The 27,891-nt window shown below is 41.0% G+C and overlaps 2 protein-coding genes across 8 annotated transcripts in view; one reads left to right on the top strand and one right to left on the bottom strand.

Moving 5' to 3' along the window:
• Positions 1–7,477, top strand: part of LIFR (LIF receptor subunit alpha) — a 122,518-nt gene extending 115,041 nt beyond the window's left edge. For all 4 annotated transcript variants that reach the window (XM_061616701.1, XM_061616711.1, XM_061616720.1 and 1 more), the window contains exon 20: positions 759–7,477. In XM_061616701.1, coding sequence (XP_061472685.1) covers positions 759–1,397 — 639 coding nt within the window. In that variant the 3' untranslated portion in view covers positions 1,398–7,477. The remainder of the gene's footprint in view (positions 1–758) is intronic.
• Positions 7,478–8,953: 1,476 nt separating this feature from the next.
• Positions 8,954–27,891, bottom strand: part of EGFLAM (EGF like, fibronectin type III and laminin G domains) — a 169,024-nt gene continuing 150,086 nt past the window's right edge. For all 4 annotated transcript variants that reach the window (XM_061616668.1, XM_061616689.1, XM_061616659.1 and 1 more), the window contains exons 19-23: positions 25,478–25,556; positions 21,858–22,001; positions 16,081–16,164; positions 14,376–14,479; positions 8,954–11,099 (exon numbers count right to left, since the gene is read on the bottom strand). In XM_061616668.1, the coding sequence (XP_061472652.1) occupies positions 10,942–11,099; positions 14,376–14,479; positions 16,081–16,164; positions 21,858–22,001; positions 25,478–25,556 (569 nt within the window). In that variant the 3' untranslated portion in view covers positions 8,954–10,941. The remainder of the gene's footprint in view (positions 11,100–14,375; positions 14,480–16,080; positions 16,165–21,857; positions 22,002–25,477; positions 25,557–27,891) is intronic.

Genomic DNA, 27,891 nt, shown 5'->3' with positions numbered 1-27,891 from the left:
GGCTTGCATGGTGACGGGACAAGATCTTAGACCTCCTACCCAATGAGGAACAGGGTGCATGGGTGAGGGACGAAAACAAGCCATGTGAAAGACAGTTGTGCAAAATGCCGGTATATTGGCTGAAACAGCTGCTGTTCCTTAACGCAAGAGGTACTGCAGTGTGAAAGGGATTTTAGAAATCGGGACAGAAGCGCTACCTTTTTAATCTGTTAAACTAACGCAATCAACCCCATGTGTGAAAGCAGCCGTTGTATTTGTGGAGTAAGATTAGGTAAGATTTATGAATGCATGGGTTAACTTAAAGTATCTTATTTAGTTATGCTTTTTAAAAGAGTGTTTAACAGCATATTTTATTACTATTTTTGTTTTTATGTTACCTGCTGTCAGCGTTTTTGGGAGAAAGCAACAGGGCTGGTAAAATGAAATCTCGGGGGCCTTGTCAGTTAGGCTCCAGAAGCCTAATAAGTGGTGGTGTGAAATCTGCAGTATTTAGTCAGCGTTGTGCATGACTGAAAACTCTGCAAAGGGGGAAGAAGGGAATTTCATGCCTATGTCTATGAATTTGCAATATTACTTCTAGCCCAGTAAGGCAGCAAGAAAGATCCAGTTACAAATAGGTAATTCCAAAAACTGATGAAAAAGAGTGGAATTTTTCACAGTTGGAGGCTAAGATTTTCCTCCCTAATCCAGAATAATCCAATTTCTTTCAATTTGCAAGTAGTAATCATGCTTATCTTATTTTGTTTTCTGATTTATAGGGAAATCCTAACTCTAAAACCTTGGAGATGAATCCATGTACCCCCAATAACATTGAAGTGGTTGAAACACAGACTCCATGCCTGAAGATTGAGGACACAGCTATTACATCACCTGTGGCTGAAGAACTTCCGGAGGATGGCTTTGACTTGGAAACGGAGAGCCACATTGTTGTCTCCTACTGCCCACCAATCATCGAGGAGGAGATCTCTAATCCACCAATCGATGAACCTGTGGGGTCTTCCCAGGTCGTCTACATTGACATCCAGACCATGTATCCGGCTCCAGTTAAGCCAAAGGAAGAACTAGAAGTTGATTGTGTGGCTGCAGCAGGCTACAAGCCCCAAATGCAGCTGCCTGTGAACCGCTTGATTAATATGGAGGATTCATCATCTGTTGAGGAGGACATGGACAAGGCTGCGGGCTACAGACCTCAAGTGAATACTCCCTCCTGGAACACAGGCTGTCCAGATTCTCCTAGATCCATTGAGAGCAACAACGAAAACACCTCATTTGGGAGCCCTTGTTCAGTTAATTCTCGGCAGTTTTTGATCCCACCCAAAGAGGATGAAGACTCCCCCAAAGCTATTAATACCGGGTGGTCCTTTGCTAACTTTTTTCACAACAAGCCACATGTTTAGCCTTGGGATGGTAATGGTTGCTCTGAAAGCGGCTCTTTGCTGATCCGTCTGGAGACACCATAGCAGAGGGCTTATAATTTTATTCAGTGAAACTAAAGGTTAACCTTGTTTTAAGTTAACACTGGAAGTGGCAATGTTCATTTTGGATGACAGAGATGTTAATTGACCCCAGTAGGGGATAGGTGTTCTGAACTAACCCTTTATGAAACCAAAGAGTAGCAAGAGCTCTGGATTTAGTTTTTTTGGGGGGGGGGAGTTTCCCCCCAACTCCGCATTGTCAGTAGAACATAAGGCTTTTCTTTTGTGACTTTTCTGGTTTCCCATTTTGACTAGTGAGGGGGAATCATTACAAGCATTGTTCCAAACACAGTTAGGTGGTTTGTTCAACTTTAGAGGCAATGATGCATGCCAGGTATGTCCAGGATTGGGGCTTTGTTGCGTAGTCAAAGATATATTTTTCTTTTCAAAGTTTTTTTTATAAAATGATTCTGGCCAACCAAACACTACAATACTGAAACACTACATTTCTGCAGCTGTTGGTGGTTTTAAGGCCCTGTTCCTCAACCTGCTCTGTAGCACACCTTGTTGCCTCAGGCGATGCATTCCCATGGGCTTCTGTGAAATTAAACCAGTTTGTATGGAAGAGCTCCATCTTTAAGTAGCTTGTCAGCTACAGCTATGCCTATCTGCAGCATTAGTTCTACAAGCATGGACACTCCTTCCTGTACTTACTGTATAAGTGTATATGCAATAGATGACTCAGGGGTTCAAACACAAGTATGACACTGATTTTAAAATCTCAGTCAGGAATAGATAAATGCATTAAAACTCCAGCTTTTTTAGCAATGTTTTAAATATAAAATGTGACTGCTGTATCTTGACCTCAAGTAGTTGTGCTAGGTGAGAACCCATCTCCTTAACATGCTACATTTCTTTTCTGTGGAGGGATATTTTTGTTTGTTATTTGAAGATCATTCAGTCATGTGAGCCTCCACCTGCAACCTGAAGTGGTTGAGGCACCACTTGTGGATAAACAGATTTATCTCCCTAGGGAGCACTTGCCCATAGTTAACTGCACTTGCCCTGGTAGCTCCCTGCGTCTCAGACGTATGTTTCCAGGAGAGATCTGTGAACGCAAGAAGAGCCTGCTGGATCAAGCCAGGGGCCCATCTAGTCCAGCATCCTGGTCTCACAGTGGCCAGCCAGATGCCTACAGGAAGCCCACAAGCAGGACCTAAGGGTAACAGGACTTTCCCCTTTTTCAGTTTCCAGCAACTACTATTAAGAGGCATATTGCCTCCAACAGTGGAACAACAGTCTTCCATAGTATTTCTCCTGCACAACCACCATAACAATAATCAGGGCAAACTCAAGGATTGTTTTCCATCCATAGTTTCCATGGAAAACTGTTGCTCCTAGGGGGAAAGGCCCACTGTGAATACATTTTCATGTATAAATAAATAGAGCCTCCTCTTCCTCCTGAATTTCCTTGCAAGTATTTGCCCAGAAAACAAGCAGAGGGGAGATCTTGTTTTGTATGCATGTACTCTGGAATACTTCTTTAAAACCACCACAGAACTCCTTATTTTTTCTTCTTCAAATAAAGTTCTTTGGCATACAAGCAGTCTTAAAACAAAGCTAAATCAGATCTTGGCATTTACAGTATATTTCTTGCTTTTGCAAGTCTGCAATTACACACTACTTACAGGGCTGGTATTTATGCATACGTAGAATATATATGTTTGAGGTATATACAGACCTCTTTCCAATTTCCTCATTGGCAACTGCCTGTTCAATTGTTTGTAGGTAATTTTTTAGAAAGCAAGTCAAGAGATCAATGTACTAGGCCTGCTTCAGCTCTGAGCTACTGAAACTTACATATAAGCCCAATTACATTGGTGGTCTTTTCATGGTATGGGCCTCTGTTTTCCAGCTGCTTTGAAATAAATATACTGTCTGTATTCAGGACTACCATATTTTGAATGGCCGTTCTAAGAGACTTTGTGCAAAATTTGGTGGATGTGAATGGAAATGTTCTAGCGTTGAGTTATTGTCATCAGAAGGAAGTCACGTTTGTGCAGTGCCTTTTTAATGTGGAGGAGTCTTCCTTTATTACTTTTGGTAACTGAGGACCCTTGCCCCCACCCCCCACATACACACTATTTCCAGCACCAATCAGTATCCCTGTTTTTGTTCATGTGGCAATAGTGCTTGGCTCTCGTGTCCTAAACACTGGTTGGTTAACCCTATTTTCATTTACTCTTAAGTAGGGGTAGCTACATTGGCTGGTAGTGACATCAAACATTCCTTAAAATCTGAAGGTATGTGTTTTTTAACAAGCAGAGTGCCTTTTATGTTCTTAAGCGGCTTGTAATGCAGCTTTTTCAGGGCTTCTTTCAGGAATTGAATTTGCTCGCTGAAAGCTCTTCCTAATGTGCGGTGAAATTATATGTATTGTATCATTTGTATCATCCTGCTAAGTGTTACATGAGAAGTTTACCATTTTACCAAATGTGTGGTGAAAAGGCAGTCTGTATCCACCAGTATGAGTTTACCATGTAGATTTCCTTCATTCTAAAGTCAGTCAGCTGGGTGGACAGAAGCTACTCCATTCCAGCTGAAGATAATGGTAGTCTTTTTTAAAATATCATTCTGTCCCATCCTCAGTTAGAGAATTGGCCTATATCAAGAAAGTAGTCCATCGCAGTATATTTGAGAGATATATAAAAGACTTCGAAAGTTGTATACAAAAGTCAAATGCCTTGAAACTTGTAATGTTTAGTTACCATGAAACTGCAAATTGGTCTAAAACTTCTTGCAACATGTTGGCTTTTACGCCTTTAAAAAATTAAGAATTAGCCCGAACTAGTGTTCTAGTCTTTGAAGTGTGTGTCAGATAGCAAATATATCCCAAGGGGCTCAGATGAAATGTTATGTTGTCTTTTCTACAGGAGTTCTGAGAAATATTTCTAAAAGACAGTTTGGCACCTATTTCATGAGGTGGGGGAAATTGCATCCTGGCTCCCCTTTTAGTAACATTTTAAACTTTATTTTCTGCCATGCAGTTAATTCTGGAAGGATTTTTTTGTTGGTTTTTTTAAAAATTTGAGCCGTATGTTTTTATATGAGGTTGTTTTTGTAATTTTGTTTTTAAAAACAAAACTTTTGAAGGGCATCATGGCATTTAAGTCGTATCTTTTGTTGCTTTGGGTTGAAAGATGGGGAGGGAAGGGACTGTGAATCCTGTGTGTGTGTGTGTGTGTGTGTGTGTGTAAGAGAGTGAGAGATGGCACTTTTAAAGTGTTTTAGGATGTACATTTTATAGAAATTTGCATACGATATACCTCACAAAAATGATGTGTTGCAGCTTTCCTCAACCTGCTGTCCTCCAGATGTTTTGGACTACAATGCCCATCAGTTCAAAGTGTCTGGAGGGCATCAAGTTGGGAAAAGCTGATTTAGCAGATGTAGTAAGCTATAGTGCTGAGAGCAAAGTAGTGTGTTTTCACCCTCTAAATCACTTTCTTCCCTTTCATGTGAAGATCTTGGAATAATTTTTCTGTGTGTTCAGTGGTGGTGACTATGCAAGAGAAATGAGTGGGTGGATTCTTAAAATGCTTGCAAAACTGTTGAGCTACTTTTACTACTATAAACAGCAGGGACTACACCAAGGTGCATTATACCTCTTTTGGAGTGCCCATGATTGTCTTTTAGAGTACACCTTCATTAGAGTGCACTTGTGAAGAAAAGTGTTTCTGATGCCCGATGTCAAAACGCTGGAATGTTTTATCCTGTAGTGGGTCCCTGCCTGCCAATAGCATGGGCCACTGTAGGTGACTAGCACAAGTTGTCCGTTTGAATGGCAAACATTGGGAAAGGGCCATAGCCCAGTGGTAGAGCATCTGCTTTGAATGCAGAAGGTCCATGGTTTCAATCCCTTGCATTTCCAGGCAGGGCTAGTAGGAATGACCCGTCTCTGGATAGCCGCTACTAGCCAGTGTAGACAGTACTGAGCTAGATGGGCCAATGGCCTGACTCAGTGTAAGGCAGCTTCCTATGTAGATATTCACTGGTTAGGAGAGTGTCTGGAGAAAAGGGTTCTTCTGTCTTACTCCAGAATGCTTTCTGTACTCCAGAATACAAAACTAGGGATGCGGAAGCTGCCATGGAGACATCCAAACATTGTTTGCCATCTGTCTCTGAAAAGGGTTTTCTTGTATGGAAGGGAAGAAGAGGGGAATGGGTAGGAAGATGGCTGACTGCTGTTTCAGAAAAGCCCTATTGGAAGACTTGATTTCCTTGAAAGTCCATTTTTTTCAGTAGGGCTTGTGCTGTTGCACTCTGAAGGTATAGTGTGAATGCGCCTTTCTAGCACTTCAAGACATTAAAGATATGGGCCTCCATTGGTCTAAGCTGTGTGTATATGGATTTCAGTTTTATTGTGCGCCATAAGGTTTCTGTGTATCCACACTTGTTGTGGCTGTGGGTTAGCTGGACCCCAGGCCATTGGTGTGTTCAGATGTAGAGATCTGAACAAGAACCCTTTAGAGAGGGAACAGTTCCTAGAGCACTTATTTATACCAGTGGTTTTCAGATGGACCCTCAGTTAAAAGATCAGCAGTGGTGCGCAACCGTCTCTGAAGATACACTACTGCTCTTCCTGGCAATGTGCACATGTAGAGGAGTGTTTGTATTTTAGGGTACACTCTCAGTTCACATGGGGTGAGGCCAAAGAGGTCTGGGCTCTGGACAGGCCTAGCGTGCACCAAGCCATTCAAATATGCTGCAGGATCCTCTGCAAGACTTAACGGGGTTGCTCAGCAGACCTGTTCATGTGGAGCATGTTTGCTGACAGGTAGGATGTTTGCAAACCACTTACTTGCACCAATTTAGGTGGAACTTCATTATTGCGAATGGTTTGTGAATTGTCCCCTCTATGCATGGCAGGGGTGGGGAGAAAAGGGTGGTTGGTGTTTTTTGGGGGGGGCACTTTCCCTTGTGGTTGCCTTGAGGCCTTCCTTGTGAATGTGAAATCTCCTGCAGTGAGATTAAGCAGACTCAAAGAAAGTAGGGTTGGAGAGTTGTGTTGGGTGGAAGCAAAAATGGGGTAGGGAAGGGACTTTGTGAGTAAAGCAAGTTACATGTATATGATGTGTTTTTATAGTTCAGTATGTTCTAATGTTTTTATTAAAAATGTAAATAGCATATTAAATGGATAATATGTAATGGCTGGGAAGCTAATTTCAATACTTAAAAAAATATTAAATGAGCATTGTAACGTTGAACTGACTGGAAGTTTGAAATGTTGCCTGTGTTTTTTTCCTGCAAGCAATTTGGCCTTACCTAGCCTTGCTTCCTATTTCTGTACATTGGGCTGCTGAATTTGGTCATTTGATGCCGAATCACTCAGGTATCACTGTCTCTCTTAAGCAAACCTATGTGATGTATGCAAATGAATGTACTTCTATTGCGCATATTTATATCTCGGGGATGTCTTTTTGAGACTACTTCCAATCTCACACAGTGCCCTTGGAATTTAGAAACTTATTTCTTGATTGTGCCCCAGTAAAAGGAGGACATGCCACTTTGGGAGTTGCAAAATTAGAAGTCTGCGAGTTGACATCTAGTCATCCCCTGATAAGGGTGCATCCCAAATGCCATAACTTCTTTGGGTTGGGAGGTTTCCCTGTCTCCTGCTGCTGATTAGTGCTGTCAAGGTTTGTTGCACTGAACATCTTGAGTATGTGTGCAAAGAAAGACAGGTGGGAGGGCAGTGTTTGTTTCCCCCCCATAACATCCAAATGATGGAACCAGTCATTTGCAACCATGACTGTCTCGGTGAAATCACCCAAGTAGGAACGTGGAGTGGAGGATTAATATCAGGGAAACCACAATTGGGGAGGAGGGGGGAGTGGTAAAGTGTAGCATTAATACACTAAATTTAGCGTGAACATAAAGCTAGTTTGCCTGGCTGTTTGTATGACAGTGTACTGCTTACGCCTGTAATATGCATGTATTAAGAATTTGTCAAGAGTATTGTCATGGAGTTCAATAAATGTGTATTTTCTTACTCTTCAGAAGTTTGTATATATTTTTTCTTACAAACCCATTTTTATTCCATTGTTTGTAGAATCTTAATTCACACCAGTGTCAATGAAAGTAATGTTTTGTGAAAGTCCAATATATTTGTTGTAACAATAATATCCTCCCACTGCAATACTATTTCTTTGTTCTGGGTGTTTTTCAGGTCTATACCCCAAACCTTTCTATCCCTTTAAAAGGGCTTACTGTTTGCTTGCAGTTACCAAGCACAGAAAATCCACTGAAGCTTTGTTTTATTACTGGTTCATGGACACAATGTTTTTGGACAAGCTCCAGAAATCTAGCTTGCTGAAATAACATGATCACATGTGAATCCTGCACTTTTTCTTCAGAGAGCACCACGGATGCAGCAGGTTCATCTCATCTAATTTTATCTTTAACAACAATCCTATTACGTCGGGTAGACCAAGAAACCCTTCAATGTGTTTTCCTCTAATGTTCAGTGGAAGGCAGGGTCAGACTGTGCCAAACGCTCCCCTCCCACAAACATTGTGGTGAGCATGTGGCCAGCTAGCACAGTCCCATTTCTCCTCTGTGCTTTCAAGGGAAATGTATGAAAAGAGCTATTGTTACTTGCCCAAGGCAACCTAGTATGCTGCTAAACTGGATTTGAACTCTTAAACTAGGCAAGTCTGGAGAGGATCAGACTGCATAGCTGCCTTGGTCCAAAGGGTCTGGAGCTGCCCTGAGCTCAGTTACCCTTTGCACTATTTGCCTGTGATTTGGACAAAAAAAAAAGTTGTAAAAGAGTTACAAGTGATGAGCTTTTGATTCTGCATGTTTCAAGCTGTAGAAGAAACCTACGCAGGAAACAATGGGCAGTTGCACATTCACATATTAGGAACTGGGCGAATTCATACTTGAATCTAGGAAACTGAACAGTAGCAACATCATTAAATTGTGATTTTTCCTACGGCAAATTATGATACCAGGCTAGATTTTCTGGATTTCCCCATTTTGCTTTCAAAACTTTTCTTGGCTACTGTTCCTGTTGCAGTCCTGAAATTTTAATCAGAGTGCCCTGGTTCACACATAACATGGCTGTGGTCTAAAAAACAGACCGGGGCTTATTGTGACTGAGCAGTGTGTTGGTGCACACTCCTTATCTGTGCATGCCCACTTCCCTCATGTGCCACATGGGAGAGGAAACCAGTGCTGCATGTAAACCAGCATTTATGGTTTGTTTTCCCCAAACCAGTCATGAGTGGTAAGCCAAAAAGATAGAAACAAACAGTATGTACTGGTTCACACATAACACTAAGTGCCTTGGCGTACACTAGCTCGTTCGTGATAAGCCATCGGCTGTTTTAAACCATGGCTTCCATTATGTGAGAATCTACAAGTCCTTTCATGAAATTCTTCGCCGCTTTCCTGTTCTATGTATTAATTCTATAGTATAAGTATACTTTTGAAGTTAACCCATGAATGTTCAGTTGTACTTAATGTTCCATTGGCCAGATTTTTTTTAATGAAAGATACTTGATGCCAAAATATCATAGTAGAACAAAACTTTTAACATCTTTTCAATACTTTAAGCCAGAAAAGCTTCATTAATGTACATTTTCAGCTGTCTAAATTTACAAAAACAAGACTATTGTAAAACCAGTTACATTTCACAAATATGTCCACTAAAACTGTAGAACAAGCACAAACAAAACACTCTGCCCCACTGTAAAAGATCCTCAGCACTCCTTACTCCTTTTGGGGAAGATCTGCAACATGCTAAACTGTGTCAGACACCTAATCCTTTTACAAAACTAACCAATCAATGCCGCAGCTGCTGCGATATAAAAATATACAGGTGCAAAATTACTGCTATAAAATGTGGTTGTTAATTGTTTTTTCCATTGCGAGTAATAGAAAAGATGAGTTTTCAAAATAGTAAGAACTGTTCTCTTCAGCAAACAGCATAAATCTGGAAATGAGTTAACTTTTGTGAGTATTTACATTGGTTAGGAGTTGCAAATACTTTTTCTGAATATGTGCAACTGGTTGAGTCTTGAACAGGGTAATGGAATGCATAAGTACAGCGCTTTCAAAATAGGCCACTCAGTTGAGTGAATAAGTTGGGCCATTACAGTCTGCAGAAGTTATAGCTGTTTCAACACCTCTCCATAGGTTAAAAAAGACATTGTCTATAAACCAGGATATGGTCATTCAGTCACTTGTTATATCCTTTTTTTCTTTTTCCTTTTTTTAAGTTGGACTGATGCAGAACCTTCGCTGTTGGCCAGCAACATAGTCCTTCCAAGTATCAACCTAAATGCAGAATGCCATCCCTTCTCTGTTACGAGTTGCAGCAGGGCACGAGGCTAAAGACCTAAGAGAATTATTTCCTTTGATGATGCTCATTGGGCAGTGAGAAAAATGAGAGTAAAGCAAGAGCCACTCTGCAAAACCAGCATATCATATGGTTAAAACTCCTCCTGGATTGTACCATTTCAGATGGAAGAGCAAAGGGATGTTGCATGAATGAATATTCTACCTATATTAAAAAAAAGTTCCTGCAAGTAAAGAAAACTACAATCCTCCTCTACATGCTAGTTTTCTACATGCAGAGATTTCTTTGCATAAGCTGTGAGGGATTCAAGTGTGCAAAAACCTTCTATCTGTGGTCAAGATGAATAGTCCAGAAACTGAAGCTGTGGTCTCCTGTTTGCCTCTACTTGTCCCTTATTAATGAGGCTTGGATGCAATGTGATGGAACAGTGGTTGACAGAATGTGTGGTCTCAGTGCATGTTCAGAGGGAGGGACACCACTCTCCTTTTAAAGTACAGGAATGCAATTTCCACAGACTCCAGCCATGGGTGTCAGTAGCATCAGCCTTATTATCACATGAGTAAATTGAGGTTGTCGCAACAGTCATTGCTACCACCACCATGCCACCCACTAACTCTACCCAGGCCACATTATTACTACAGGAGAGGTGCTGGGGTACAGTGTGAACCAAGGGTGTAGATGGAGGCTTCACATCTTTCTCTTTGTGCAATGAAGCACAGTGGGTGAGGCTCCCACACACGAGAGCCAAGTGTCCATATCCAGCAAACTAGTGCATGTTGCTTACCTGCCTGTCCAGCATTTGCTCACTGCAGGAGTTGGATGTTGCAAATACAAGTGGGTTTTCCGGGACACATAGCTTATGCCAGTACTGGCTGATACATCTGAAGGAGAGGTATGTTTATGGAGAGGAGCCCTGCAGGAAAAAGCACCAGCCATATGCAACAGCATTGGGGCTTTGCTGGACTGTATGCTACACAACTATTCGTAATTAAAAATGTGATGCTTCTGTCCTGCCCGAAAGCATTCAGCATGACAGAGAGAACATAATAGCCAAGGAAAGGTGAGTGAGAAAATTATCCCCTTTTTAAGATTTCACTTCAGTTTGGTTCTTGCTTCCAGGCCTTGGTCAGAAGGGGTGGGAGCAGCAGTGGGAGGCTCTTCCTAGTGAATATCTGCACAAGTATTAATGTTCTTCCCATCTGCCGCATCTTCAACCAGTGAAATGTGGTAATCTGTAGAAAGCGTGAAGTGGGAAATGCAACCCACCAGCCCCCTCATATATTTTCTGTTTGTATGCAATGCTATCTCTTTCATTCCACCTGCGAGAGACAGAAATAGAGAAATTAAGTAATTACTTATTTAGAAACACTGATGGCTGCTTTTTTGGCCCTAAAAGGGCCCCCAAAGCAGCTCACAATAACGTAAGAAGAGCCCTGCTGGATCAGACCAAAGGCCACAAGTAGGACAGGAGCGTGACAGCATTCTCCCAGTTTGTTACCAAACTAGTATGCAGAGGCATGATAGCCACTGATAGCCTGTCCTCTTCCATGAATTTGTCTTAATTGCCTTTTAAAGCTATTCAAGTTATCGGCCATCATTACACCTTGTGGTAGCAAATTCACATTCTTCCCATAGCAAGTGGTGTTCAGAGGCATGCCGTCTCTGACATGAGGCAGTACACAGCCATCATACCTAGAGGTCTTTTATGGCCTTGAACTCCATGAATTTACCTGATCCCTTTAAAAACCATCCAGATTGGTAGCTATTGCTACATCTTGTAACAATGAATTCCATAATGTGAACAAGGACCTCCCGTGAAAAAAGTACCTGGGGAGACCTCTGCAGTCAGGATTCTGAGATCTGGTGATCCAGAGGTTTTGCCTCCACTACTCTGTGCCATGAATAATTTTATACATTTCAGTCGTGCCTCTCCACCTTATTCACCTTTTTTCATACAGTAAAAAGCCCCAAACCTTTCCTTGTAGGTTAAATGCTCCAGCCCCCTGGTAATTTTGGTTGTCCTTTTCTGTACCTTTTCCAGCTCTACAATATAAATTTTGAGATGCAGCAGCCAGAACTCTATGCTGCATTCCAAGTGTGGGTGCACCCTAGATTTTTACAATAGCATTGCAATAATGAATGGATTAAATACAGTGGCATGTATCCAGTGGGTGTTCCTTCCCCAGCTCTGATGGAAGGCTTTTTGATTGAGTGGTGGGTTCCATTAGTAGAAGGAAGCCAAGGTTTGGGATATTGGCCCTCCCACTGTACTGCCCATTGCCGCCACCCCCCAATCTGCTCTGTAGGAGGGAGGGAGGGAGGGGCACAGGGGGCTGCAGGGGAAAGGGGGGAATCTATAAATATTGCCTCCCTGCTGCATCGCAGAACTTTCCATCAGTGAAGGACACCAGTTGGATACAATCCAGTAAAATCAAGAGAAGAATGAAATTGAAAGAACATTCTATTGCGCAAGCACATGGGGAGCGACACTTTTCTTATCTTGTGTATCCTCTCAATTCCTGTGTAAAACAGATTTCTACTCTTGCCACAGTGAAGCAGATTAAAAGCCTTTTGATTTTTATGAAGTGGCCAAGAGGAGATTGTGAAACCACCTTCTGATAGAACCTCAATTGCCTATACAAGGGCTTATCCATACAGCGATTTACTGTGTATCTGGTGCTACTTGCAGCCTCTTTTAATTTGCATGGTTCACATGATGTTGCAGGCAAGTAGAAGCTATCATACAGTTTCCCCCTTTAAATCCATACTAACCCAATCCTGATATAATCTGAAAAGGGAAGGAAAAAATGTCTCCACTTTGTATCTCTAGGGCTTGCAGACACTTTGCTCCGATGCTCTTAGATGGATGTGTCAATCGTTCCCCTCTCCATGCCCACTCCCTCCTCCTCCCTTTGTTCATTTCATATCCTCTGGGCTGAAGAGCAACTTCCGCTGCTCTCTCCCGTTTTCAAAGTAAGCCCCGGACAAGAAGGGGGGGGGGAGAGAGCGTCTGGGGAAAAAATTAAAGTCTAAATCACTCACAGCGGGAACCACTTTAAAACAGCAACAACCGCTGTCCCTGTCTCCACATTATTATTTTGATCAAGTGAGTTTATTATTTGCAAGCGATGGGCTCCGTTTCCAGAGTATCTAATCCCCCTTTCTCCCCCAGCCTTTTCCCCAGGATACTTTCACTGTGAGAAGGAGAGGGAGGGTCTAGCCAGTTTCATTGTTTCTTGTCAATTACATACGGAGGCACTCTCTCAGCTTCAGCCTTGAAACTGGAACAACTGCATCCTACTTGTGTGAATGGAAAACAGCAGATTGGAAGCTACCATTGAGCAAGAAGTGTGACTTCGAAAATCTATTATGTTGGTACGAAGTTAGGCTCCCATGTGGGCTCCTGCTGGGAGGAAGGGCGGGATATAAATCTATTATTATTATTATTATTATTAAGCCCCAAGACTGCTTTCCCGTGGATATTATGAGAAGTACCAGAATTTTCTTGTCCTTATAGACAATCAGTTCAAGATATCTGTTTTCCTTGTGTTATGGCTTGGCAGGCATCATTCCAAACACACTCTTCTTGAAGGAAGAAACTATTTTAGGGAAAACATACCAAATGTCCACAGCTGTGCTTAGAACTGAATGTCCAGCAATCCAGCCAAAATAAATAGTGGGGTAATACCTTCTAAAACACAACAAAGTAGTGAACAAGCTTTTGCATTCCACAGAACTCTTATTTAGGCTGAATGTTAAACCAAAAAAGGGAGAGCTTCAGGCTACAGACTGGGGCTTTTTCACAATGGCCAGAAACATATTTATTTTCCCTTGCCCTTATTTCCTCCCCCCCCCAAATCATTTAGCCTGGAAGAATAGTGGGGAAGCTGAAAACATGCTCACTACTTTATGATGTTTTAGCTGATTCTAATAAAAATATTGCAATACTGTTATTTTTCTAATGGGTCAAGGGCCTGCAATGTAGTTGGTGGATCTTTATCAAGGGCTGATTCACAGATGCACATAGATCAGGGGTGGCAACTTGTGGTCCTCCACATGTTGTTGGTCTCCAGCATCCCTGGCCACTGGCCATACTGACTAGGACAGATGGGAGTTGGAATCCAACAACTTCTGAAGGGTTACACGTTCCCCACCCCTGATGTAAGTGATCATGTCTCATATTTTTGTGTCTCATTACTCTCAGTTAAGTATATAAATTGTCTCCACTGAAAAATGTTGTGTTGGATCATAGCTGGAAGTGAAATGAGATCTCTGTAGTGTGGGGTTTCCAGATGGGAGCTTAATATTGTAAAGGATCGTTCAGATACTGTATACAGGCCATCGGCAACAGTTTGTTTTTTTTAATTTTCCAAGAAAGGGTAAATTCAGGTTAAATGGGGACGAAGGGACTACAGAACAGGCTGGCATGTTGATGCCGGCAGTGTTGTGTGGATACTGGAGAAAAATATTGCACACACGAGGAGCATTCATCCCACAATACACAACTGTTTGGAAAGACCCATTGTTAACCTGTGAGGTCTAATCATCACATATAAGCATATGTGTGTGAATCAGATAAGATGATTCTAACTTACCAACATAGAGATCCCCATTGATATTCAATTGTCTCATCATTCCTGGTGATTTGCCAGTTCTAGCACCATAATCATCCACTGTTACCTTTCCAGACTGCCCATCCCTTAAATATACAAAAATATATACACACTTTCAAATGCCCCAAATTAAAAGTTATGTAACATGGATAAATAGCATCAAATTACTCCTGCTGCCACAACAAATGTAGGACCATATAGCTGTTGATTATTCCACTGGTAGCCTCTTGTTTGGAAATTATTTGAACTACACCATATAGTTGGCAGTGCACATCAGGACATAACAGTTTCCCCATGGGCTACTACTGTTGCCTCAGCCAGGTATGTGCCATTTAAAAGGAAAGGGAGGGAGGCCTGGAGATTGTGGGAGGCTGGGTGCAAGGGAGGGGCTTTGAGACAAGGGTGGGTATGCTGGGAATTCTCCAGCTTGGATTCTAATCTGGGGCTTTGAGACACATTCACAGGCCTTTTATTATTATTATTATTATTATTATTATTATTATTATTGAATTGTCTTTTTCATATATGTCTGAAGGCAATTTACAAACATTCCATAAAAACAGCTAGGAATAGTTCAGTACAAAACAACAACAATTTAAGATAGGTTTAAAAACAAAACAAAATGAACACTTAAGGCAGAGAACTTCCCATCCATCTGGAAAAGTTTGTCGATATAAAAATGTCTTCAGTTGTTTCTAAAATTGTGGGCACCTGTCATATCTTGACAGTAATACTGTTATATAGAAAAAGGAACAGCCACGCTGAAAGTTCTGCTCCAAGTTACTGCGGAGGGTTCTGATCTTTTGGGGACTTTGAGGAGAAAATCTCCTGCAGAACACAGTGACCTACTGGGTTTATGAGGCATAAGATGTTCTCTTAAATAACCAGGTCTCTCTTTTTTGAAGGGCGAGTATGAATGAGCCCTGAAAAGTACTTTCTGCTTCATTGGTATCTCTCTGCTCAAAACCCATGATTTTTACAAAGGCTTTAGCATTATCCCTTGGCCCACATGCCTCCATCAATATGAAGCCAGATTTATCTAATAATTTGTCTAAAACATTTAATATCCTGCTTTCTGGTCTACAAGTAGTGAAGGCGGCTAACAAAGGATAAAGTCCAACAATGATAAAGCGTATGATTTCCAGCTATAATAAAACCCAGCAATAAATAAAAACATTGACACTTCAGAGGCAGCATAGAGAAAACCCACAGCAGCATCAGTTCAACAAGCAACACGACTCAATTTGCCCTCAAGTTGTCTTTAAGACAACTCTGGTAGGCAAGGAGTGAAGAGTTGCAAAGTCACCTCAAGCAAGAGGGTTCCAGAGCCTGTGTGTGGTAGCCAAAAGAACCTTGTGGCATGCTCTCATGTGGTTCACCCCAGATGGTAGAGGGAAACTGAATTGGGCCTCCACTGAATACCTGAGATTTCAGAAGGGTAAGTTCATATGGGAGAAGGTGGTCCTTGCACTACATCGCTCCTCAGCCTTTCAGGTGTCAAATGTATTTACTCACATTCCCCTTGTGCACTCCTAGTCCCTCTCATCCATCCCGATTCTGTTGCCCTTGCCTTGTCTTTACCCAACTTAAATGTAGATTATATATAATGTAGATTATATGTGGCCATTTGTTTGCATTCCTCAATAAATCACTAGGTAAAAGTTGATTATCACAACAAACAACTTACCGAACTGTCTTTACTCTGTGCCAACTGCCATCACTGAAAGAGCCATTCACTATTATGGAAGCGATGCCACTGCCCAGATTGTAGCTGAAACCAAAGGTGAAATGTTATCAGGCTCCAGAGAGTTCACAATCATGCTCCAGCTCAGTCATTTTTATGAGTTGATTGCAATCGTACAAGATTGGAGCAGCCAACATGGTGCCCTCCAGATGTTGTTGGACTACAGCTCCCTTCATCCTTGACCACTGGCTGGGGCTGATGGGAGTTGGAGTCCGAGAACACCTGAAGGGTATCCATATTGGCTATCCTGGTATTAGCTACAGTAGGGCAATGCTTACACTAGGTGTGAGGAACCTTTTTCAGCTTGAGGCCCACATTCCCTCATCGGTGACCTTCCAAGGGCTGCATGTCAATGGTGGGCGAAGCCAAAGCCAAAGCCAAGCGTGATTGGAGCCAAGATCACAGAGACACAGCATTCACAAAAATCCATACACATATACCTCCTCCAAATCAATACACCCGCCTCCATCCACACACAGTTTTTAAAACCCTTTAGGTAACTCTTTTCTTCCCAGCTGACCCTGCCCTTTGAAAATTTCCCCCACAGCAACTGGTTGTAGGAAAAAAAGGTTGCATCCATGCATATAGAACCTTTTCCCCCTTATTGATGTGAGGGCTGCGGCTAAGAGGGGAGTCTGTGGGCCAGGCTCTGTGAGCAAGAGGGTTTCCTACATGTGTCTCAACATTCGTAAGCAGAAAGCACAGCACCACTAGGGATGGGGATTTGAAAGTCACCCTTCCTTGAATTTTGCAATGTAGTTCTCCAGCTAAGTAACATGTAACAAAATTTATTTACTAAGGTAAAGTGTACGTAAAAATGCATATGTTCATGAAAACAACATACAAAAATGCATATTAGGAGAAATATACTTTGCCAAAATGTGTATATTAGGCAAAATTTCATATAAACATGTATATAATCCTCTTTTTGCTCAGGTTTTCCCGAGACCTATAAGACTGGATCCTGATTTATGTGTAAGAATCTCCCAAATCTCTGTTTTATTTGTTTTTATATTATTTTATATCGTTTCATTAGTTTTAGGCTACATGTTTTTAATTGATATTGTTTTTATGTTGTACATAGTTTACACCGCATGGATGTAAAACCACTGATATTGTTTTAATGTTGCACAGTTTAAATATTTTAAAAACAGATTTTTAAAATATTAAAGAGTTTACAAATGCTTTTGAATAAATAAATAAATATTAGGAGAAATTGGCACTAAAATGCTGATGATTTTTCATGAGGACTTTTAAAATAAAAAATAAATCAAACTGGTGTGGAAATGTGGAGAACTGAAGATTTGAAAAATAAGAAAGCAAGAGAAACTGAAATTGACAGATTCATCCATCCTTAGCATACATGTGCAGACACGCACACACACAAAGATTAACAGGTCACATTAATATTAAAAATATTAATTCTTGCCACAATAATTCAAAAGTTGTGGTAAGTTCTTGGGTTCCTTTCCTAGCCATTGTAGGGAGAAATCTGAATTCCTTGATCTCAGAAATTAAGTTCCTCACCCAAAAAAAGTTTTGTGTAAATTGGTTGTCATTCCCAACTCTATAGCTAGAGTATAACATTTACAAAATCTAAAAATGCAAATTATTTGGAATTTCTGTAATTCCCCCTCCCTTTTAACACTCGCTTTCATACCTTAGACATTGTTTTTCCTGGAAGGGTAAACAAAATCAGTGTTCTGTACATCTTTGGTTTAGAATAACACCACAAGAAACAAAAGAAAAGATTCTCTTCCCCCGAGTGAGCAGTTTTGCCCCTGGTTTTTCTGGGATTAACATTCCACACTGGTTATTTCATGAAAAAGAGCTACGCATAACCAAACGTTTTATCCAAAGCTGATTTCAGCCACTGTTTCAGTTCCTCTTCTGAGGAAACCTAAGAGTTTTGCAAGATTAGCCACAGGAACCTGCAGGAAAATTACTTCTATCACAAATCTTCACCTCTGATGTGTGATAAAAATTCTCTTTACCAAACAGCAGGCCACCCAGCTACTCCACCAGTATGAGAGAGCTCGTCCCCAGGACATTTGTACAAGTATGTGTTCTTTTCTCACAGATGCATAGTATTGACAGGGTGTGAAGAAGCCAGAGTCCATGACTGGAGGAGTTTACAATCTAGAGCAGACTGTTGGAGCTGCTCCACTGTTGGAGGCAGTACACCTCTAAATACAGTTTAGAGTGGGGGGTGTGCTCTTCCACTCAGGTCTTGCTTGTGAGCTTCCATAGACATCTGATTGGCCACTGTGAGGACAGATTGCTAGACTAGGTGGGCCTTAGCCTGATCTAGCAAGGCTCTCCTTATGTTTATGTGGCCTTCCCCAACCTATTGTCCTTCAGAATTGGGGAAGGGCAGTAGCTCAGTGGTAGAGCATCTGCTTTGCATGCAAAAGGTCCCAGGTTCAGTTCTTGGCATCTTCAGGTAGGACTGAGAGATCACTGTCTGAAACCCTGGGGAGTTGCTGCTAGGCAAGGGAAAACATCGTGAGCTAGATGGACCAATGGTCTGACTCAGTATAAGGCAGTTCCTATGTTCCTATGCTGCATTACAACTCCCATTATCATTGGCCATTGACCATGCTGACTGGGGCTGATGGGAATTGTAGTCCAACAACATTGGGGATGGAGGGGAGGAGAGGCAAACAAAGGTGAGAGAATACCGAGGGAAAATGTCTTCCAATCTGTAACACATAGATTTAATTCCAGTAGATGATGAAGACTAAAGGACGATGAAGACTAAAGGATTGTTACCAAAGGCTTCCTGGAAAAGGTAGATTTTGAAAAGGGATTTAGAGTATCTAAAAGAATAGGCATATTCAGGTGTCTTGGGAGACAGTTCCAGGCATACGGGGCAGCAAGAGGAAAAGGGCAAAGTAGTCTCAGGGTGGAGGAACCCACTGCATAGCTGTGGATGTTGAAGCTGAAGGAGTGAAGGTCAAGTGGTGATATATTTTGGGATAGAGACCCAGGAAACTACCTTAGGCCAGACCGTTGGTCCATCTAGCTCAGTATTATGGATGGAAGGATCTGTCAGTTTCGGTTCTCTCAGTTCCTCATTGTTCTAGCCTTAAATTCAGTTCTCCACATTTTTGCAGCAATTTGATTTTTCTAAAAAAGCCTTCATCAAAATTCTTCAGCATTTTAGTCCAAATTTCTCCTAACACACACATTTTTATTTATTTTTTATTTATTTAGTTGCATTTCTAAACCGCCCTATAGCTAGCAGCTCCCAGGGCGGTGTATGTGGCTTTGACTAATGTACATATCTGCAAGCAATTTTTCCTTATATGATGCATTTTTGTATTTTCACAAATATATTCATTTTCATACATTCCCCTAATATATGTATGTTTGTAAACATTCTTTGGTTGGAGAACTGCATCGCAAAATTCAGATATGTGTGAATTTCAAAGGATGTGGCTACGTTTCAGGCCTTATATTGGTGTGGAAAGCGCAACCTGAATCAAATTTCTTCCCCATTCCTACTCAGTATTGCCTCTACAGTGATGCATAGCAGCTCTCTGGGGTTTCAGGTAGGAGGTCTCTTGCAGTCCTACCTGGAGATGTTGAGGATTGAACCTGGGACCTTCTGTATGCAAGGTAGATGCTCTACCACTGAGCCGGAGATAGCATGGAGTTTGTGTTGAAAGCAGCCTGGAAGCTAAATGTAGGCATTTAAGAAGGGGGTAATCATATGGACTGAGCATCAAGAGGTGAATCTTTTTGGCAGAAGAGTTCTTGATAAAAGTGAGGAGGGCAAAATTGTGATAATCCAAGTAGAAGCAAACAGACAGACCTCAAAAAGATGCTGCAAACAGTTTGTTATGAAAAAGCTTTTGTGCTGTAGCCCAACATGTTTTGAATATACCCTCTTTCAGAGGGCCAGCAGCTCCTAATATATCTTTGTGCGTTGCCAGAGGTGTCTCCTATAGTGTGTTTTTACGGTACACTGTGAAAACAGCATTTTTACTGCATTGCATCCATGTATAATCATACCAAGAGTGACAACTGCTTCCTCAAAAGACTCTGGGGTTACTTAATCTTAAAAAAAAAAAAAGAGAAACTAACAAAAAGAAACAGCAGGCTCTTTGATAAACTCATAATCTGACTGGGGCTTGGGGGGGAGAGTGCATTTGAAAACTTCCTGAGACATTGAAGTATGGGCGGAAATTCCCTAGAGGACATATACAGTAGCTAGTTTACTGTCTGTCGTTTCCTGGGTTTACATTTCACTTTTGGCAGAAGGAACATTTGCTTTTCAGAATAATGAGTCGGAAAACGCTCTACTATGTTACAGAGACAGTGAGTGGATTAAATAAAATATGAAGCCAAACAACAAGGTAGATCTTATCTTTCTCCACTATCCCATGGGACAAAACAAACTTGTACACTCTGTTCATCTTTTTAAAAAAATCACTTTTGTTCCTGCAGACTTGTACAAGCAGGAAATGTACCTTTACTTCAAGAGGAGCCATATTCTATCATCCAGATCTAAAACCATGTATGTGCTCATTCACACAGTATTTCCCCCTAAGATTGTACCCAAGGGGAGACTGGGGCTGCACACACACTAACCCATTCATAGCATAAAGTTGAGGTTTTTCTCAATATGGAATTGTTCATGCTTGTCCTCAACATGCTGCTTTCAATCTAGATTGATTCTAGGTCCTGCTGTCCATAAGGGCGGGTGTTGTTACTTGATACGCGTTTAAAACTCTCTCCTTGATTAGTTTATCCACATGTTTTTCCTCCTTGCACATGCCCCAGATGAATGAAGTGGTTATTGCAATCTTGGTATACGCCCACCCACAACATCATTGGGCAGGTGGGGACACACACCCCATTGCCAAGACTGCCTACATCTATTCTCATCTGTTTTCAAATGGAAACATTGTGGGGTAACACAGAATCAATCTGCGATGAGGTTTTATTTTCAGAATAAATCCAGTTTCTTAGGGGCAAAAAATATGCAACAGAACAAGACTGTGTGTGGACTACATAGAGAAAAAAACAAGCACTCAGACTCCATTGATTCTAAAATTAAATGTTGTGTGTACACAGCTTAGGAACAGATACTAGGTCTGTGCATATTCCAAACCCTGTATCCCTAATCATCCCACTAGTTCCTCTCACAGCAGTGAGAAGTGAGCAGCCAAATCTCAGTGCTAGGTTTATTTTAATGCTAGATGGTCTCTCATATCGCAACACTAAATATTTTCTAAACAAAAGCGGTGTGCACTGTTATGAGGCCCTGGAGCTTGCCGGACTAGAATTCCCACCCCACACCCCCTTCTGTGTGACTCGCCGTGCAATCCTGAGCCACTGTGTAAGGGACCACTCAAGGCCATGTTGGGAGTAACAAAAAGAACCAAGAGAAATTAGAATAAATATTATCTTCTCCTTGGCAGACTTCCCTCACGCCTAGCAGAGTTATCCCATTGTTCAAAGTATTAGAAAGTAGCCTGAGTTTCTCAGGGTCAGCAAGAAACATGTACACACACACGAAACAGCACACACCACTCTCGCATATGTGAGTTGTCCCTACCCACTCAATATATAGAAGGATGCAGGCACATGGGATCCTTCTCCTGTACTTACATAAATGGATTAGTATTATGAGTAAGAGAGTTACACACGTGCTTGAATTAGAAATCCCCTGCTGGAGCAAAATGATGGGCAAGGAGATACAAGCAGCTTACCTAAAGACCAAGGCACCATCTTGAAGACCTAGAGAGATGAAGTCACTGTTTGGTCTCATAGGGCTATCTCCCCTCCACAGCAAGAGACCATCCATCAATGTAGTCTTAAACCTCATAAACACATTTGTTCTTGATCCTGACACTCTGTTTAGTGGAGAGGAAAATACTATTAAATTGTACAGAATAGCATCTGAATGGTGCAGTGAAAATAATATGCCTCTGAAGCTCTGTAATCAATCATTTCCCCTAACGCAGCTTAACATACAAGGTTTAACTCAGAAATGTGTCTTTATGCTTCAGTTCCAGCTGAATCTTCTCTTCCTCTGAATCTGCATTTGCCATTTTAGCTTCAAGGGCATGAAGCACCACCTGATGTAAAAGTGTCAAATATTTGGGGGTTTTTTTAAAGGAGAAGTTTCATTTGTTGTTTTCTTCAAACACATCTGATTAGAATACAAAGGCCCCACTCAGGCACTCACTAAAAGTAGCCCTTCCAAAGGCATGGTGAGAGTAAGAGAGAGAGAAAAATGCTCAGGACATGCCTACAACTTAGCACGTGGCATGGATCAGTCTTGTGAATTATGCATGGTGTGGAAAAAGTGGACAGAAAGGAGCTTCTCTCCACCCCTCTCATAAAACTGGATGCCAGAGCCATCCAGTGAAGCTGAATGATGGGGGATTCAGGACAGGCAAAGGAAATGTCTTCACACAGCACTTAGTTAAACTGCGGAATATGATATCACAAGATAAAGTGACGGCTTTAAAAGGGGATATGACCTATTTTTTTTAATTATAAGGCTACTGATGGCTACTAATCATGATCGCTGTGTACTGCCTGCAGTATCAGAGGTGATACGCCTCTGAATGTCAGCTGTGCTGGGGATCATAAATGGAAGAGTGTTATTGCACTTTTGTCCTGCTTGTCGGCTTCCCAGAGGCATCTAGTTGGCCACTGTGAAAACAGAATGCTGAACTAGATAGGTGTTTTGGTCCAATCCAGCAGAGAATCATTGCTCCCTTTTAAAAATGGGCAGGAGGAAGGGGGCAGTGGATCACACAATTTATCTGGGCATAGAGCTGCATCACACATTATCTTATAGGTCTATTGAAAATGCATGGATATTCATGTCTTCCATTTATATCTATGGATGGTGCTGAGTGAACTTGGTCTAAATAACTTGCTGTTAATCTGACAGCCACATTTTTCATGTTAGAAAGAAAAACAGAATGTAAGAACACAAGAAGAACCTGTTGGATCAGGCCAGTGGCCTATCTAGTCCAGCATCCTGTTGTCACAGTGGCCAACCAGATGCCCATGGGAAGCCCACAAGCAGGACCTGAGCACAAGAGTGCTCTCCCCCCCTGTGGTTTCCCAAAATTGGTGTTTGGGAGCATAATGCCTCCATCATGGCTAGTACTGAAAGAAACGGAGGATGTTTCTTTCAGTAAACTGGATGAGGCATGTTAATTTGTAGAGGAATTATTGTGGCTATGATGTAATGTTTGGAAGATTCTAACTCAGGAAGGTGTTTGGTGTGGGTGTGAGGTCAGAGAGGGCTGGATTACATTATCTCCCTATCTCTTCTAACAGTTAAGATTCTGACTTTCTTGCCTTGTGGTTTTCCAGAACAAAACAATAGTTCTGTATAGTTGCTTATTTTCTGAGAGACCCAGTTTTATTTATTTATTTAAAAAGTGAACTGCAGTACTATGGAAACCATTTTACAGTTCACACTTCCATGGGGTGAACCATGTCTGCAATACTGGCACAGAAAATACTTACTACATACAACTTGGCCCAAGACTTCCTTGTTACTCGGGTGAGGAATTTGGAGAACTCAACTCAACTTCTGAAGTGGACTCACCTGATTAAAGTGCAGACTGGACATGAGTCCCCTCTGGAATCTGCACTGGTCCAATGGTCCAATGGCTGCTGCCTCTCTTTATTTTTCTTATTTTCTACAGAGAACAGCCACCTGGAGCAGCTTGTAAAAGCAGATGAAAAGATGGCTGCAATTCCCCCTGAGAGTGAGAGGACCTGATGACATCCTATTGCTCTCTGGGAGCAGCCATGTTGTTTTGTTTTTGTTTTCTGCACAGTCTCCCAAGAGTGACAGCACATCAGATACTGTTGCTCCCAGGAGGAATTGCAGCTGTATTTTCAACTGCAAACACTAGTTACTCCAAGAGGATGCTATCTATAGGAAAGATATAGTCCTCATAAGTAATTTAATGCATTTAAAAACTGATTAGTAACTGTGTGCGAACTTTAAAAGGATTTTTCAGTATTTTATAGGGAAATGGTACAGACTTGATTTGAAGCACATGCAGAAACCGGCTGGGGTCAGATTTAATCTAATCTGTCCATCTGTTTTTATTCCTTCTGGTCTTTTGTTTTAAATAGCAGTGGAATACCACAAAACGTGGCCCAGAATAATTTATTAGTTGTTCAAGCCTTAGACCAGGAGTTCCCAAACTGTGGCCCATGAATTTCATTCAGGTGGTCTGTGGCATGTCCATAGTAAATATTCATATTGATTTGTAACTGTACTTTTATTGTTTCTTTTATTTCTTATATTGTATTTCAATTTTAATTCTATGGTGTGTGAATTGTAATGCAATGAAATACAATATGAGAAATAAAAGAAGCAATAAACAAATCATGCAGCATCAAGCACAGTGCATTACAATTGCTGCAACAGGCAGAAAAATCATGAAGTGGTCCACCAATAACATTACCCATTTTCAAGTGGTCCACGGGGAAAAAAGTTTGGGAACCACTGCCTTAGATCCTGAGCCACTGACAGTGTAGTAACTGCCATACAAACCTGTGCTAACAGTATACCATGTTTTCTGAGATGGCATCTTGTGGGCTGTTGTTGGATGGGCCAGATTAGTCTACTCCAAAAACTCCAGATATTGTTGGAGTACAACTCCCTTCATCATTTACTTTTGTGTTATCATGTAGGTAATTTATATATCACTTCATACTTTCAAGAAATCTGTAAGCAGTTTACATTTTAAAAATATCACAAATAAATAAATTTAAACATCCAATAAAAATTCCACATTTTAAGCAGCACAGGACAATTAGATAAGCTTCTCTTAAACATCAGTACAACCCAAAAGAACTAACACAAGGGAACCATGATAACTACTAGCAGACCAAATACAGAAATGCAGCACTAAATATACAAGCATGTGTTTTTAAGTAGAAGTAGCACTCTCACTTCTGAGGCTCTATCTCCAACTTAAGTTCACACTAAAAGGAGGGGCAAAATTACATACTCGTCAGCCATGTTGGCTGAGGCTGATGGTCCAACAACTACACCTGGGGGGCACCAGGCTGGGTAAAGCTGTACTACACGGACCTTGGTAACACTATGGCATATTAAGTATTCTTAATGTTCTGGTAAGCGTTCTTATGCTCTTTATTTATTATTTCATTTATTATAATTTAAGATTCGCCAGTGACCCAAAGGCCCCATTTTAACATCTGTCTGCATCTGCGTGAAACAAAGAAACACTTTTCTCTTCAAGAAGAGGCCACTCATGCAACCAGATTTCTTCACCTCAGATCGTATCTCTACAAATGCTAGCCAAGCTTTGACTCTCTTTACCTTTTAAGAATATCTGGGCTATCATATGTGAGGTAGCTGCGACCGATGAACTGTGGAATTTCAATGGCTTCCATAACAGCTAGAAAATTAAGGAAAACCCACATTAAGATGGCAAGTTTTATAAATGAAAAAGTTCCTATCAACAGCTGAAGAAGAAAGCACAACGTGGACCTGCTGAAGATACTTGGTCAACAAGCTCCTCGTAATGTGACTTAAACGATGTGCCATCATGCTAGAATGGCAAGCAAAATCTCTTTTAACCCCTTTAAAATGCCTAAAAAAGAACACAGGGCAATACCTTCAAGGGATTCTATTGGATGGGGACTTTGGGGATTGTACATTGTCTTCCCGCAGTTCTTTTCTAATCCCATAAGTAACGGTAGAAGGAGAAGGTAACAACCAAAGTTGAGAGATCCTGTATTTATTTGCTCTCCATCCAAGGGAAAGTGGGTAGTGCTCTCTCAGGAACAGAATCTTCCCCCCTTTTTAAATTTCTCATATATCTATGAGGCATAGTTCCAAGTAAAACAATAACTCAGTCCAGTAATGAACTAACAGCAAGCACTGTGGTTCAGGAATTTTAAGGGGAGGGCAGAAGAGATTAAAAAACCCTCTAGGTGCTAAGTAGAAATATACTTTATTTCAGGCTTCAGGGGCACTATTAACAAATTGCACAAACAAGAAAAGGGAGTTTAAGTACAAAATATAGTAAAGTATAACATTTTTTCATACTAAATAAATAAAAGATAAAATCATTTTTGTAAAAAAAAAAAAAAACTACAAAATTTTAAAATGGACCCTTGCCCTACACAGTCTAATCCCAACAGATCTCAATGTGGAAATGGATTTCCTACCTTTGCTGTGAATACACATGTAAGATTTTGTTCCTTCATTATTCCACTGTTTTATTTTGCTACTTGTTTTCCAATCTACTATCTTTAGGTCCAGGAACTTTTATGCCAGTAAAGGGTTAACATTCTATTTTCATTCCATTCTATTAACCTTAAGCATTGCACCTGTTGAACGTTCTCTCCATAATTCCGCTTCATTGGTAACACCTAATTTCTTAGGCAACTAGTTCTTTGGTTGATATAAAAGGTTTCATTTTAGAGGTTCCTTATTATTTATTATCTGATTTATATCCTGCCCTTCCTCCTAGCAGGAGCTAAGGGCAGCAATAGGAATTAGTCTAATGTCTGTTATATGTGAGAATTGCTCCTAGAAATGGTTAGGCTAGTTATATAGATATAGATATAGATAGATAGATATAGATATAGATAGATAGATATAGATAGATAGATATAGATAGATATAGATATAGTTATATAGTTATATAGATATGTCTATATATATTTCCCCCTCCAGGATGCACATCTTAATGTGGTTGTGGTAGGGGTTGAGAGCAATGCCGTCAGGAGTCTAGACCAAGAGGCTAGACTCCTTGCAGGGGCACCCAGGGCGGAATGGTCAAAGCTGAAACACCAGACTAAGAGGCATCCAAACTCAGAGGAAGGCAATGGTAAACCACCTCTGAATACCTCTTACCACGAAAACCCTATGGACAGAGTATCCACAATGCAACACAAGATAGTGCTAGAAGATGAGACTCCCAGGTCAGAAGGCACTCGCCAAGCTACTGGGGAAGAACAAAGGACAAGTACGAGTATCACTGTGACTAATGACGTGGCTGGGTGAAAGCCGAAAGGAAGCCCAGAGGCTGATGCACACAGATGCGAAAGGAGAGTCTGGAGTTGTATGATACACACAATAGGAACACGGAACGTAAGAAGCGTGAATCAGGGAAAGTTAGAAAATGTCAAGCAAGAAATCGTATCAACATTATAATACTTGGCGTGAGTGAATTAGAATGGACGGGAATGGGACATTTTCAATCAGGCAACTACAAAATATTTTATGCAGAAAATGAGAAATTAAGAAGAAACGGGGTTGTTTTAATACTGAGAAGTGATGTAGGAAAAGCAATTAGGAGTTATAACGCAAGGTCTGAGGGAGTTATATCAGTGAGATTAAACGGGAAACCTATTAACATAACCATCATTCAAGTCTACACTCCAATGGCAAATGCAGAAAAAAAGAAATTGGAGACATTTTACGCAGAAGTACAGGAAGAAATTGATCACACACCAAAACAAGATGTGCTGATAATCATGGGGGACTGGAATGCAAAAGTAGGGAACAGAGAAGAACTAGGAATTGTGGGAAAATGGGTCTTAGGAGATAGAAATGAAGCAGACTTAATTGAATTCTGTGAAGCCAATCATTTGTTTCTTGCGAACACATTTTTTGAGCAACCAAAAAGATGACTGTACACGTGGACATCACCAAATGGTCAATATAGGAATCAAATTGATTATATAACTGGTAGCAGAAAATGGAGAAGTTCCATACTTTCT

This window comes from Rhineura floridana, chromosome 1 (assembly GCF_030035675.1).
Source record: "Rhineura floridana isolate rRhiFlo1 chromosome 1, rRhiFlo1.hap2, whole genome shotgun sequence".
NCBI classification, from domain to species: Eukaryota; Metazoa; Chordata; class Lepidosauria; order Squamata; family Rhineuridae; genus Rhineura; species Rhineura floridana.
This window is presented reverse-complemented; position numbering and strand designations above follow the sequence as displayed.